Source organism: Pleurodeles waltl, chromosome 2_1, assembly GCF_031143425.1.
Source record: "Pleurodeles waltl isolate 20211129_DDA chromosome 2_1, aPleWal1.hap1.20221129, whole genome shotgun sequence".
Taxonomy (NCBI): Eukaryota; Metazoa; Chordata; class Amphibia; order Caudata; family Salamandridae; genus Pleurodeles; species Pleurodeles waltl.
In genome coordinates this window covers 301,067,699-301,081,575 of record NC_090438.1, presented here as the reverse complement: position 1 = coordinate 301,081,575, position 13,877 = coordinate 301,067,699, and the positions used below count along the sequence as shown (strand labels likewise).

The 13,877-nt window shown below is 40.2% G+C and overlaps 1 protein-coding gene across 1 annotated transcript in view; it reads right to left on the bottom strand.

Moving 5' to 3' along the window:
- Positions 1-13,877, bottom strand: part of FRMD7 (FERM domain containing 7) — a 366,847-nt gene that overhangs the window by 297,193 nt on the left and 55,777 nt on the right. The window contains exon 2 of the mRNA XM_069206026.1: positions 4,501-4,605. Coding sequence (XP_069062127.1) covers positions 4,501-4,605 — 105 coding nt within the window. The remainder of the gene's footprint in view (positions 1-4,500; positions 4,606-13,877) is intronic.

The window sequence follows — 13,877 nt, the reverse complement described above, 5'->3', positions numbered from 1 at the left end:
TGGGGTATCACCTCTCATCAGCCAGGCTAGCTTGACTCCAGTGGCACGGGGAGCACGGGACCCACATCTGGGCATACCATCCCACTTACATCGAAAGAACAAGTGATGGAAGGAATGCTGAACAATGTCAAACATTCATCCCCGGTATAGAGATCTGGGCCTTAATCCATTGTTTTTTTGCTACCCATGTCATTCCAGTTTGGACCCAGCCATATGCAAATTAGTCTAGACCCTTTTCCCCATGGAAGGAGGACCTGGCTTTGCAGTCTGGGCTGGACTGTTCCTATGTGGAACAGAGTCAAGACTGATTTGCATATGGCTCGGGCCAAACTGGGGTGGTGTGGTGGGCATAAAAATAATGGATTAAACCCAGATTTTTGTGACAGGGGGTGTGTTAGACATGACAGCCTTAGGGTGGTCATCCCCCAACTTTTTGCCTTCCTCTCTCCACTTTTCTGACACTGTTTTTACTGGTTTTAGGACTCTGTGCACTTTACCACTGCTAATAATCAGTGCTAAAGTGCATATGCGCTCTCCCTTAAACATGGTAACATTGGTTCATTCCCAATTGGCATATTTGATTTACTTGTAGGTCCCTAGTAAAGTGCACTGCGTGTGCCCAGGGCCAGTAACACAAATGCTACTAGTTGTCCTGCAGCACTGATTGCGGCACCCAAATAAGGAGCCCCTTAACCATGTCTCAGGCCTGCCATTGCAAGGCCTTTCTGTGCAGTTTCACTGCCACTTCGACTTGGCATTTAAAAATAATTGCCAAGCCTTAAACTCCCCCTTTTCTACATATAAGTCACCCCTAAGGTAGGCCCGATGTAGCGCATAGGGCAGGGTGCTATGTAGATAAAAGGCATGACATATGCCTGTGTGTTTTATATGTCATGGTAGGGGAAAACTCCTAAATTTGTTTTCCACTAGTGTGAGGCCTGCTCCTTTCACTGGCTAACATTAGGGCTACCCTCATATACTGTTTGAGTGGTAGATTCTGATCAGAAAGGGGTAAACAGGTCATGTTTAGTATGGCTGGAATGGTAATAGAAAAATCTGCCTATTGGCGAGGTTGGATTTTATATTACTATTTTGGAAATGGCACTTTTAGAAAATGAGTATTTCTCTGCACTTAAAATCCATCTATGCCTTACAGCCTAGCTCCAATCCACGTCTGAGTTGGGCTGGTTGACAGCTCCCTTGTGCATTTCACCCAGACAACCACAAACACAGGATACTCAGTCACACCTGCACTCATCTGCATACTGAATGGGTCTTCCTGAGCTGGAAGGATGGAGGCGCCTGACACATTTCAAAGGCTAATGGCGTGCGCTCACACAATGGACTGCCAAACCCCCTAATGGGATCCTGGCAGACAGACCTGTACTGAAAGGGGACCTTGTGCACCTCAAAAACACTCTTTGAGGTCTCCCCCACTTTAAAGGCATTTTTGGGTTTATAAACTGGGTCCCTGACCCCACCAAATTAGACACTTCTGGACCAGATCCTGCAACCTGTCAAGGGGAGCTGCCTGGCTTCCCAAAGGACTCACTTGGATTGCTTTGCTGTGAAGGACTCCTGCCTTTCTGTTGCCCTGCTGCCATGCTGGCCTCTGACTTTGCTGAGAAGTGCTCTCCAAGGGCTTGGATTGAGCTTGCTTCCTGTTCCTGAAGTCTCAGGGACAAAAAGACTTTCTCTCTTCAATGAAACTCCTTGTGTGCTGAAACTCGACGCATAGCCTGCCGGCGGACGAGAAAATCACTGCATTGCCGAACCAGAATGATGCAGCCCAACTCTCCGAGTAGAGACAGACGCAGTGCCTGCATTGTGACCGGAATTGCGATGCACAGCCATACCGGATTGACGCACAGCCAAGCTGGAACAACGCAGACCGACTTCCTGAGTAAAGAATCAACGCCAGCCTGCTGTGCAAACAGAAACTCCGATGCATCACCCACCGGATCGACGCAGCACCTGTAACTTAGTCCTGCATGTCCAGGATTTCCACGCATTGTCCCTGGATGTCAACAGAACCCCGCATGCCAGTGAGGATCCAAGACTGTGAGCCAGAAATCGATGGAAAGCCCTTGCATTGTGGGAAGAAACAATGCATCTTCTGTGCCGCATCGGGAAATCCGACGCACACCTTCCTTTTTTCATGCATCTCCTCCTCTGTGGTCTACGTGCGTGTAATTTTGATGCAAACCAGGTAGTTTGTGCACACAAGACACAATTGCGGATTTTGAAGACTTACGACTCTTCTTAACATTGAAAAAGTGATATTTTAACTTGTGCTTATTAAATGTTGATCGTTTTGACCTTAATTTAATCAGATAAATATCTTAGATTTTTCTAAACCTGTGTGGTGTATTTTTTGTGGTGTTTTCACTGTGTTATTGCATGATTTATTGCATAAATACTTTGCACATCACCTTCAGGGTTAAGCCTGAGTGCTCAGTGTCAAGCTACCAGAGGGTGCGCACAGGATAATTTGGATTGTGTGTGACTTACCCTGTCTAGGACTGTGGTCCCTCCTTGGACAAGAGTGTATACCTCCGCTAACTAGAGATCCCATTTCTAAGAGGATGAATGTTTGCATTGTTTAGTATTCCATCCATCATCAGCTTTTTTGCTTTTGTCACCCTAAGTGGGAAAGGTATGCCCAGAAGTGGGTCCTGTGGTCATTGCACCACTGATTGAAGCTAGCCTGGCTGATGAAGGGTGATACCCTGAAATCGGTCCCAGGATGCTTGTTTCAGGTCAAGGAAGGATCTGGCTTGGCAGTACGGGCTGGATTGTTCCCATGTGGAACAGGGTCAAGACTGATTTGCTCATGGCTGGGTCCAAACCCGGGTGGTGGGCAAAAAAACAATGGATTAAACCCAGATCTTTGTGACTGGGGGTAAATGTTTGCATTGTTCAGCATTTCATCCATCATCAGTTTTTTTAATATATTCCAGTAGCAAAGCAACTGCAGTGTCACTGTAATCCAACGTTATCACACTCAGAGCTCATGGTGCCATAATCAATGAGTTCAGCAGGACCTCAACAACAATGTATTTGACTTCGAAGGACTCTCATTGGCTTCACTATTGGGCCCTGACCAGCTGGAAGACTTTGAGCTCCCAGACTAAAAACTTTGACCAGTGTGACTCGACTCACTTGGTGTCTCTGACCTCTTTACCATCACAGTTGGCATGAAATTCTGCCTATGTCCCAGACTACTATGAACGGATACTTTACATTGGTGCTTTACTTCTTCTAGGCACTTGTTGCCTTAAAAAATCAGAGCCTTATATCTCTGGTTTTTATCTGATTTTAATAATTTGGTGGGTTTTTTTTCTCATTAAATTATTCTCTATTTTTCTAAATGTTTTGGGCATTTTCTTGACTTTAAAATTAATGGTACTGACTGACTCGACCTTGGATTTCTCTGGTGAATTACCTGTTGCTTGTGTCATAGCTGCAAGAGAAGCAGAGATTTTGTGTTTTAGCTGAACCAGAGTATATCAAACGCACAGGTCAATATCACCTTATGAAAAGGTTGTGAATGTGTGGAATGTATCCCTTTTGTACAAGCATGGGAAGAGATAAAAATTACTTTGGAAACTCACAGTAATGCATGTTTTGGGGGCACAGTGCTGTGATGGGGGTACAGGCTTGGGCTGGATAATGTCTGGAGCTGTGAGTAAATAGGTCAAGGTTACTTTAAAGCCTGAACCAACAGGTCATTGTGAAAGATAGTAAATAATAATAACTTGATACGTTGCTTCATAACGCACTTCTGTTTCTAAGCACTGTAAACCAAGTGTTATTACTAACGGGTGTAAGGGTACTCAGTGTACTGACCTCAGAAGGATGGAAAGCTGATTTGGACTTGCTGGAATCGGAAACACATCATTACCTGCAGCTCACCACATTTGTCAGCAACAAGCTTATAACTCACCGAGTTACCTTGTCAGCTAAACACCAGCCTGGGTGAAATGAACTTCAGGAATTCAAAACCTCTCACCAGCGCTGCTGTGCCTCTAGGTGGGACAGAAGTAGCATTTCATAGTGGAGTTACAGTACTAGTAATGAGCAAAACTCTTGCTAGGCAGATTCAGCGGTCACATTGCTATGTGCTTGTGGTAGGATCACGATTTCAAGAAACTTCATAAAATGCATCCATTAAGACTTTTGACCACATAACTGCATATTTGTGACCTTGTCTTTTTTCAGCCTTTTGTATTTTATTTGTGGTCTCACAGAAATGTACATTTTATTTTCTATACTTTAAACTATGCTGTCAATATTTCCAATTAACCTATGCCACTAGTAACTACGTTCCAGGCTTGTGTTCCCTTAATTATTTTGTCAACATACTTGAATGTTTCCTGTAACCACATCATTAGGATTTTAACTGTTGCCATGATCTGGCTGCATTTGGCATTTTTCCTCCAACACTACAGGAATCTGACACATACATCACCATTACTGAGTAGAAGGAAGCGCACTTACATTTTTACCACTGTGGTTCCTGAATTCTAATCCAAAATATTCCTTCTCTGAAAGATTCAGTTGACTGCAGCTCATAGTGAACAGTTCGTTTCCGCGAGCCTTTTGCTAAAATAAATAAGTAAACAAGACAATAAGAAACCAAATTCTTGATGGTGCAAAAACAATTTAATAACGTCACCTGTGCAGTTATGTGTGCAAAATTAAAAAAAAATCTCATTTTGTAATAGAATTACAAAACAACGGTTACTTTGAACTTTCCGGTACAATGGCAACGAAGTCACTTATTCAAAGAATTTTTTAAAAATGAATTAACGAAGTTGCCAAACCACTATAACATCGTTGTTTCAGAATGTTTATTTTTAGGGACGGCGATCTAGCAGGTGTATTCTGTATTTCTATTTTTGTTTGTTACCACCATGCAACAACTGTTGGAAACACACTTTTAAGTATTTAATTTTATTGATAATACAACAGACTTTAAGGGCTAATATTTTCTATTCTACCCCGCATCATACAACAGGGATTTAAAAGTCTTATATATGTTTGTAGGAGTTATTTATAACTGTTAGTAAATGAAAGATGCTATCTCGACAGAAGTCATGTAAAAGGAGTAAGAGATCAATCTTGTTATCACTTAAGGGGATGTGTAGTCACGTCATAAAAGTGGATTGATCACTTAAATACCTATTTTGAGGCTTGTGAAAGTAATTGTAGTCCATGTCGTGCCTATGATTATAGTGATAATAGGATACATGGGAGATTCTGTAGGAAAACTTCAGGGTGCTTTATATTACCTATAATAACACAAAGTTAAAAGTTAGGTATGTTTCAGCGAACACAAAACGAAAAAGCCCTGAAATTTTACAGTTATGGTAAGCAATGCACAATGCACGTCTGAGTTCACACCTCCTGTCATGTGTGATCTTGGTAGACAGGTTTTTTAATCATGTATCATTGGCAAGTAGACTACTGATCAAGGCACATTGTGTATCTTATCATATGTGTTGTGCATTTCATGCCATAACTGGCACAATGTACAGTGTTTCTGTGTTTGTATTGACTCAACTATGTAACCTGTAACTGTTGTTTTTCAGTGAATGTCTGTTTTTGTGATGTACTGCATTCACTTGCCACCTACCTGGTTAACACTGTGCACATTTTTTGGCCAGGTTCTGCAGCCACATACAGTTGCACCCTACTAGGGCCTTCACTCAAGCATTGCCTTGATTTTTAGCTTTTTATATTAAAAACGTGACTTTTTGAAAATTCGAATATTTGGAGTTTTCGATTTTTTGGGAAATCCTATTTTTTTGCCTTTTTAATGTAAACTTGTGGCCAGATGATTTTAATATTTTCATAAATCAAGAGTTTACCGTGGCAAATGTGTTATTTTTTAAATTCCCTCCCTTTTACCACTCCTCTAAGTACCCCCTAGCTGTCCCTGAGAATCATGCACCTCTTAGAGTGCTTCTCTTTTGCTGTGGATTTATTTTTCAGTGACACTAAAATTATAATTACGACTGAATCTGTGAGTTATAAAATGTCAAAAAAGGTTGAACTTCAGCCAATCACACTCCTTGAATAAATTCAGAAATTATAATTTTGGAAATTTTAAATGGCCAAGATATACAGATCATTCACTCTATCAAGGCCATCCAGCACATTTTTTTAAATGTTAAAATCTCAGAAACTACAGAATCAATTTACACTAAACCACGAAAAGCACACTTCCGAGTCAAGTTCTACCATCATGTCATGGGTGGTGCAAATTCTTTCAGGGTTTTTTGCTGTAGCAGTGAGCAAAATGTCCTATGGGAGTCTAATTATAATCTTCTATTAATAGATTATTGACTAAAATTGGTTCTGAACACCATTTGTAAGAGGACAATATTTACATTAAACTTATATGAACTATAGCTAGTTTTAAAAGAATATTGTAAATATGCATATGTGCTATAATTCATGATAATCTGTTTTCTTTATGATGTGGACTCAACATTTTAATTTCAACTTCATATGAGTTACAAAACAATAGGTAGAGAAATTAACATTGGACATGTTCAAGTTGTAGGTGCTTGCCAGACCTGCCTGCCTTAGGGTGTTCTTCCCCCAAATGTTTTGTCTGTTTGCCTCACATTTTTGCTTTATCTATTTTGTTGACCTTAGGACTCTGAGCACTTTACCACTGCTGGCCAGTGCTAAAGTGCATGTGATTCTCACTTAAACATGGTAAAATGGATGTATACACAATTGTTGTATTTAATTTACTTGTAGGTCCCTTGTAAAGTGGTATGCCATATACCCAGAGCCTGTAAATTAAATGCTACTAGTGGGTCTGAAGGACTGACTGTGCCACCCACACCAGTAGCCTTTCAAACCTGTCTCAGGCCTGCCATTGCAGAGCCTGTGTGTGCAGTTTCACTGTCACATTGACCTAGCAATTAAGACCTCTTGCATGGCATTAAACCCCCATTTTATTACATATAGGTCCCCCCTAAGGTAGTCTATAGGTAGCCCATAAGTCAGGGTGCTATGTAAGTAAAAGGCCGGACATGTACCTTTAAGTTTTATATGTCCTGGTAGTGAAAAACTTCCAAAGTTGTTTTTCACTACTGCGAGGCCTACTCTTCTCATAGGCCAGCATTGGGAATTCCTTCAAATACTTTTAAGCTGTAATGCCTGGTCTGCAAGACTGTGTGTGCCATGATTGTTTGCATTTGTGTTACCACTGAACAGGAAGGAAGCCCTTACATTCCTACTCGTCAGGGCCGAACTGGGGTGAGCCGCAAATATGGTGAGTTTGGCACCATCGCACCTCACCATATATTTGTCCTGCAGGACACCACAGCATTTAAACTGCAAATAAAAAAAAGCATTTAAAGACATATGCTATGCTTCTTTTCTATCAATGTACATCATCCCTATATGTTGACTTCTTCACTAATATCCTCATATGCACGTCTCTCTACACAAATTAAAATCAAGATGTATTGACTTTATGAGTGATTTATATACATAGAAGCCTATATTGGGCTCTCATCGTATTGGGAATACCCGAAAGTACCGAAAAACTGTAAGGTGAATGTATTTTGTGTGCTGTTGTTTTCAAAGCTGAAAGTTATCCTAACACTCGTTTCCCTGAAAATATGGTTAATTATGATTGTTTCATGAATACCTAAATATAGCCAAACCCAGAGCTTTTCTACAGCACATAGGCACATGCTGTGAAAGGTAGCTTCATATACAGAAACGTGAATTTGTTTTCTTGAAAATAATTTATTAATCAATCTAAGATTTTTAACAGGATCTGAATACATTTCTGAAAATTAATGAGCACTTTATTCTAAAAATTCTTTGTTGTTAGGAAAAATGTATGTATGCAGGCAGATAAACGAAAACACTGCCGATTATGTAGCTCAAATTGCTATTCATTTCAGGATGAACTTTTGAAATGGGACAAGTTAATAGCTTCTGCTTGAAACCATAAATCTGCATTCTTGCCGAAATTACCGTATTGTTAAAAATTAAAAAGTCATTTCTGGTTTTGAACTTACATGTCTAGCTTGGGATGTTAACAGTTAGCAAAGTATACTAATTTGATAATTTATTTCATTTAATTTAAATTTAAATTTAAATTACCTTCTGCTGGGGTGGTAAGTGTATTGTGCAGCGTTACAGTGATCATTAGAAGATGGCCCGAGTGCATGGAATGAGAATGACTCGTGAATAGCTCAAGCTGAAAGCAGTGTTCTGTACTGGATTGCATACAGTACATTCAGGGCCTGATATACTATTAACTGTTGGGATTGTAAAGCCTTGATGAACAAAACTATAGGCTTTCCGACCACAAAAAACAAACTCAAAAGTTACTGAAGTGACATTGCAATTCACCAGACAGAGGAGCCATGAAATGTGTATCTGCTATTCCTAATGTTTTACAAGGATATGTATCAATACTTTATGACAGCAATTGAGATCTCAATCCATTAATTAGCTAATTAATCATCAAAGGGGGTGATATCCATTAGCAAAGTGGAAGCTGTCCGTGAAGGACTTGTTTCACAATGTAAACCTGATATGTAGCATCAAGGGTGGAGAGGATCAGACATGTTCCCACTATATCTATTTGTATTTTGCCAACTTTGTTTAAACAGTGTAACTTGTGCCCAGTTAAGTCTCTTTTAGGAAGAACTGTCATGTTGGCATTCTGTGAATGACAAGGAGGGTTTGAGGTCTGTTGTTTCTTGCAGACTTCTATCCAGACATTTAGCTGGATTTGCATCAAAATCCTGCTTCATGAATGTTAATGGGGCAGAGAGTCTGAAATAATTTTTGCACTGTGACAGATAGGTACATCCAATACAGTACAAAAATATTTTTTGGTTGCATGGCAGCTGATGCACAACAGTGCAACTTCCACGGGACCAGATAATAGTATATCCCTCCTTTGGTGTCTCAGAGTTATCACAATCTATGTCGAAGTTCTATTTATTTTTTCTTTCAGAGCAACTTGAGCTCATTCTACTGCTTTTACTCAGCAGTACTTAATAGAAAATTCTTAACGCATCCCAAAGATCAATGTAGTACGCGGGACAATTTCCAGATCCTTGGATTATTAATAAAGTGTATCTGACAGTATTTTCTTAATGACAAACTATCCTTTTCAAGCTGTACGTTCTAATTTCATTACTTGTTGTCAGTTATGCAGTCACTGATTTATGCACTACATCTAGTCTTTATCTAGAGATGAGTGCTATGGATTTTGAAGAGCTTTCATTAGGGAAGGTTTGTAGCGAGTGTGTGACTTGGAACTGCTGATCAAAAGGGAATTGTGCAGAATACTAAGTATCCACTCTGGCCAGCCATCTCCAGAATGCATTCACCTCACTTCTCTATTCTACATTTGAGTGTGATACAAGGCAAGGGCCAAAAGTAAACACTGGAAAGCCAACCACTCATGTTGCCCAAAATACCCCAAACGGGGTGTCATGAGGGGCGAGACAGGAACTCCTATGATGATAGTTGCCTGACTGACTATGGCATTGGTCACATTATACACTGTAATGTGGCCTATTTAACTCTGTTTACAACCTTGAAAACATGTGCTTATCGAACATGTGTTGTCTATTACCTTACTCACACTCTGTATCACCTAATAAGAACCAATTCGTTAAAAAGAAAACATATGCATGAAACGAGTTTATACTTTTCCTATTCAGAACTGTCAGGAAGACAGTATGCAAATTAAATATTACGTGTATGAATCGTGTACTACTCGTGTTTAAAAAAAAAAACTATATAGTAATAGTTTAAGAGTCTAGAAGTATCCACTTGCCATTTCTAATTCATAGGGAGTTTCTTTTAAAAAAATGAATTGGATATTATGCATCTCTAGTTGCAAGCTAAAACAAGTAAAAAGTTAGAGCTTAGAAAATGAAGTGGCCTTGTTACATGATTACCAACTTGTTCAACCTATAGTTTTACTCAACATTTCAAGGAGTGGCACATTGTTTACGTTTCTGTCAGTGTAATTGATGGAAGTGATGTTCTTAATTACAAAAATATGTATTAAGGTCAAAGGTGCCCAAGGATTTCTATTTTTTATGGCTGCATATCTAGCACCATTAGGGGCACACTCTTTCTAGAGGACATAATGAACACTTATTCTCAGGCCTAGATAAAGATTCTGAGGAGACTGGTTTTACTATTTGTATGAATGCATTCAACGTGAGGCGAAATGCAAAGTGATTGGACCGGTTAACTCTTGCTTAATAATTACTTGAGCCCTCAGCTTCACAATGAATATGAAGACTTTGAGCCTTATTTCATGTACAGCGCCAGGAGGTATATTCATAACTTAGAGGTCATTAAGGCTATTATATGTGTGGCTTGGGTAAGAAGGAAATCTATGAAACTGAACTAGCCAAAGTACATTTTCCACTGCTGGGGAGATAGAGAGGGTCCTCAAATTGAAAACCAATACAAATGGCATCCTGCCATCTCTGAAAACTCCTTGAATAGTATTTTCTGCACTACAGGTAATGATGCAGAGGCTAGACCTGTGTGGGGCAACCTTCTTAAGATAGGTTGAGGTCTTAACACTAATCAGTGACTATTTTAATAAAGGCTCCAATTTCAGACACTTCAGAACACGCCTGGATGTAAAGATACAAGAAGAAGGAAGAGCCTCGGGCCTTGGGTCCTATTTTCTCTCGTACATATGATTCAGAAATGTTTCTTAAGGGTCAGACCAGCTGGCCTCCTTTAGTTCAAGTTAAGTAAAAGACAAAGAGATGGATCTGGAGTGAGTGGGTAAGCCTCTCCTCCACTAATGTTTGTGCCCTCGTATCCTGGAACATGTTTCTAGCACATTGTATTGGAAGTGATAAGAAGGAATATACAAAAGACCATGAGAAGTTTGGTCTTGGAACAATTTTAGACCTCAGGAGTAGGGGTGGGCAGATTTTTTAATTCCACCAGCGGAGCTGGAATAATTTAGTAAATCTGCCTTACTAATGTAACTTGGAAATACAAATTAATTTTGCCACTCCACCAGTCAATCAGCACTGTAATGGTTTTAAACATGGCTATAAGAAGGAGCAGTCCCTCTATGTTTAAAAACCACTGCAGATTATACTATAATCTGCAATGATTTTTAAACATAGAGGGAATGCTCCCTCTTCCAGTCCTGTTTAAACCACTACAGTGCACTGCGTACCACTCGGGGCACTTCTGTAAGGGCACCAAGGAATATGCACTACATTGTAGTGCACTGCATACCCCTCGCTGCCCTTATATAAGTATACAGGAATGGAAGAGGGAGCAGTGTGTATGGCCACTGAGGGGTATGCACTGCCCTGTAGGGGTATGCACTGAAATAGATAGCAAGGGGTATGTGCACACTACAAATCACTACATACCCCTTGGTGTCCTAACATTAGTATGTAATGGGACCAAAAAGTATCCACCTAAGTGGATACCCTTTTGGTACCCCAAAATCCTTATGTAAGGGCACTGAGGAGTATGCATTGCACTACTGTAAGGGTACCGAGGGGTATGCACTGCACTTTGGTGCAGTGCATACCCCTCGGTGCCCTTCCATAAGTGTGTAAGGGCACCAAGGGGTATACACTGCACCAAGGGATATTCACTACATAACTATGTAAGAGCCCCAAGGGGTATGCAGTGCACTCCAGTGCAGTGCATACCCCTTGGTGCCCTTATATATGCATGTAAGTGCACCGAAGGGTATGCACTGCACTGGAGTGTGCTGCATATCCCAAGGGCACTGAAGGTATTGCCTCTTGCCACAATTCTGCTGAATTCCACAGTATTTTAAAGTAATTATCGGCAATTCCTCAAAATGAAACTCTGCCAATTCCACCCAACGCTACTCAGACGGAACAGGGTAGACTGCTGAGGCCACCTCCGAAAGGCACAAACTTTGGGTGCAAGATTTCCTGCTTTGTACCACTTGGAGTTTTTTGAAGCAAAGTTTCAACAGGACCTCGTGGAGAAGGAGTCTAGCCTCTCAAGATATGCCCACCTAGTGCTCCAAGCCTTACTCTACTGGAGGATCATGAGATCCAAATGGTGACAGAAGAAAGTAAAGAAGCAAGGGGGACCCCAGTGATGAGAGGGAGGTTATTATCATCATCTACAGATTTCCAATTCAATCCGGCCAGAACTTTTCAAGCTAAAACCTCACACTTCGACCTGAGCCCATATCTGAGAGCCTGGACCTTGTGGTGATTGCATTTATTATTTCCTGACCAAACTATGCTAATGGCTTACATTTTGGGATACTGCATGCAAAATAAAACTTCAAAGGTTGCAAACTGTAGCTGCAAGATTGCTCACCAACACACATTGGCAAGAATCATGTCACTTTGGTACTGGTAGGCTTACACTAATTTACTACAAAAAAGAGAATAAATTGTAAGAAGTTATGTATGGCTCATAAGGGTTGATATGTTTCAGGCCCAGAGTTTCTATCAGAGAAGCTAAATAAATATTTGCCTAAATGTAAATTGTGCATATAAGACCAATACATTACCATCTCTGATTTCGACAGAGATTGAGGATCTAGCTTGTCATACAGTAGAGATGGTGTATGGTAACAAAGCAGAGAACACTTACTGTCAAGGGACTGTTTGTAGTTCGTTGCTCCATCAAATATAAACATAACAAAGGCTTCATGTGTGGGTATACCATAGCCTTATTCTGCAAACCCTCCCAAAGTAACTTTACTCCATACCATTAGGTTTGATAGCAATTGGTCATTCTTCCATTGTGATCACGTTTATGTTTACCATGAAAGGTCAGTTCTCTAAACTCCTCCTCCTCTGTGCCCCAATATAACATTACATGTGTATCAAACTTTCAATGATCTTTATGGCCCCTTGCCCTCATCGTTCCAGTAACGCTGGCAGCTCAGTCACATGTAATGATGATATTTGTAGGAGCAGGTATTGAGCTATGTTTTCATCCACTTCTATTCATTGGAAGGCTCCGATAAGATGTTGTTGCTTGGATTTACTAAGGATTGCATGAGCGCTTTCATGGTGCTGCACAAGTTTGTGCTCTGCCCACTGGACATTTTAATGGTAAGAACATTTTAGTAGCTTTGCACTACCTTTTGAGGGCCTCACAGAGTCTCAGAATCAGAGATGATAGGCTACGACCTGTGTCTTCAAATTATAAGGTAAACTTTTCCGGTATTATTTCTGAATAAGTCAAATAATATTGATGAATTGAAATATGTTTAGCAAATAAGTTGGCAATCCATGTGAAGTTTTCACCTTTTTCCTGGAAAAATTGCAAAATCAATTTCAATAGGAAATGTTTCCAAGAGAAATGTCAAATTTGTTTTAAAGGTGTATTTGAAAATTCATGTTTTTACAGTTTTGTGAAATTGAAAAATAGTTATTTACACCTACTTTTGGTGGGGGAGTTACAATAAAGAGCGCTCCTGACACTTTAAAGGATGTTCAATACCCTCCTCCTCTTTTGTCGCCCACATTTCGCCCCAAAAAACACATTTAGCAATATGGCTGTCCATTGCCTTGGTTTAGTGTACAGCATATTTTAACTCTGTGGCCCAACATTTATTTTAGACTCTTCCAGTGGCACGGTAAATGTGCCATGGGCCCTAATACAATCAAGGAAACTGGGCCCCCTGTGTTTGGTTTGATAGTAAGAGTCAATGTCTGGGCCCAGCATCTGTTGCACTTTTGATAGCTATACCTCTGTGCATTTGTTTTAAATAATTAGAAACAAGGGCCAGTTCTCAAGCGTTAGCTTATATTGCATTGATGCAATGATTTATTTAGGATTATATCCTTGGTGAATGGATTTGTGCATAGACATCCCTTATG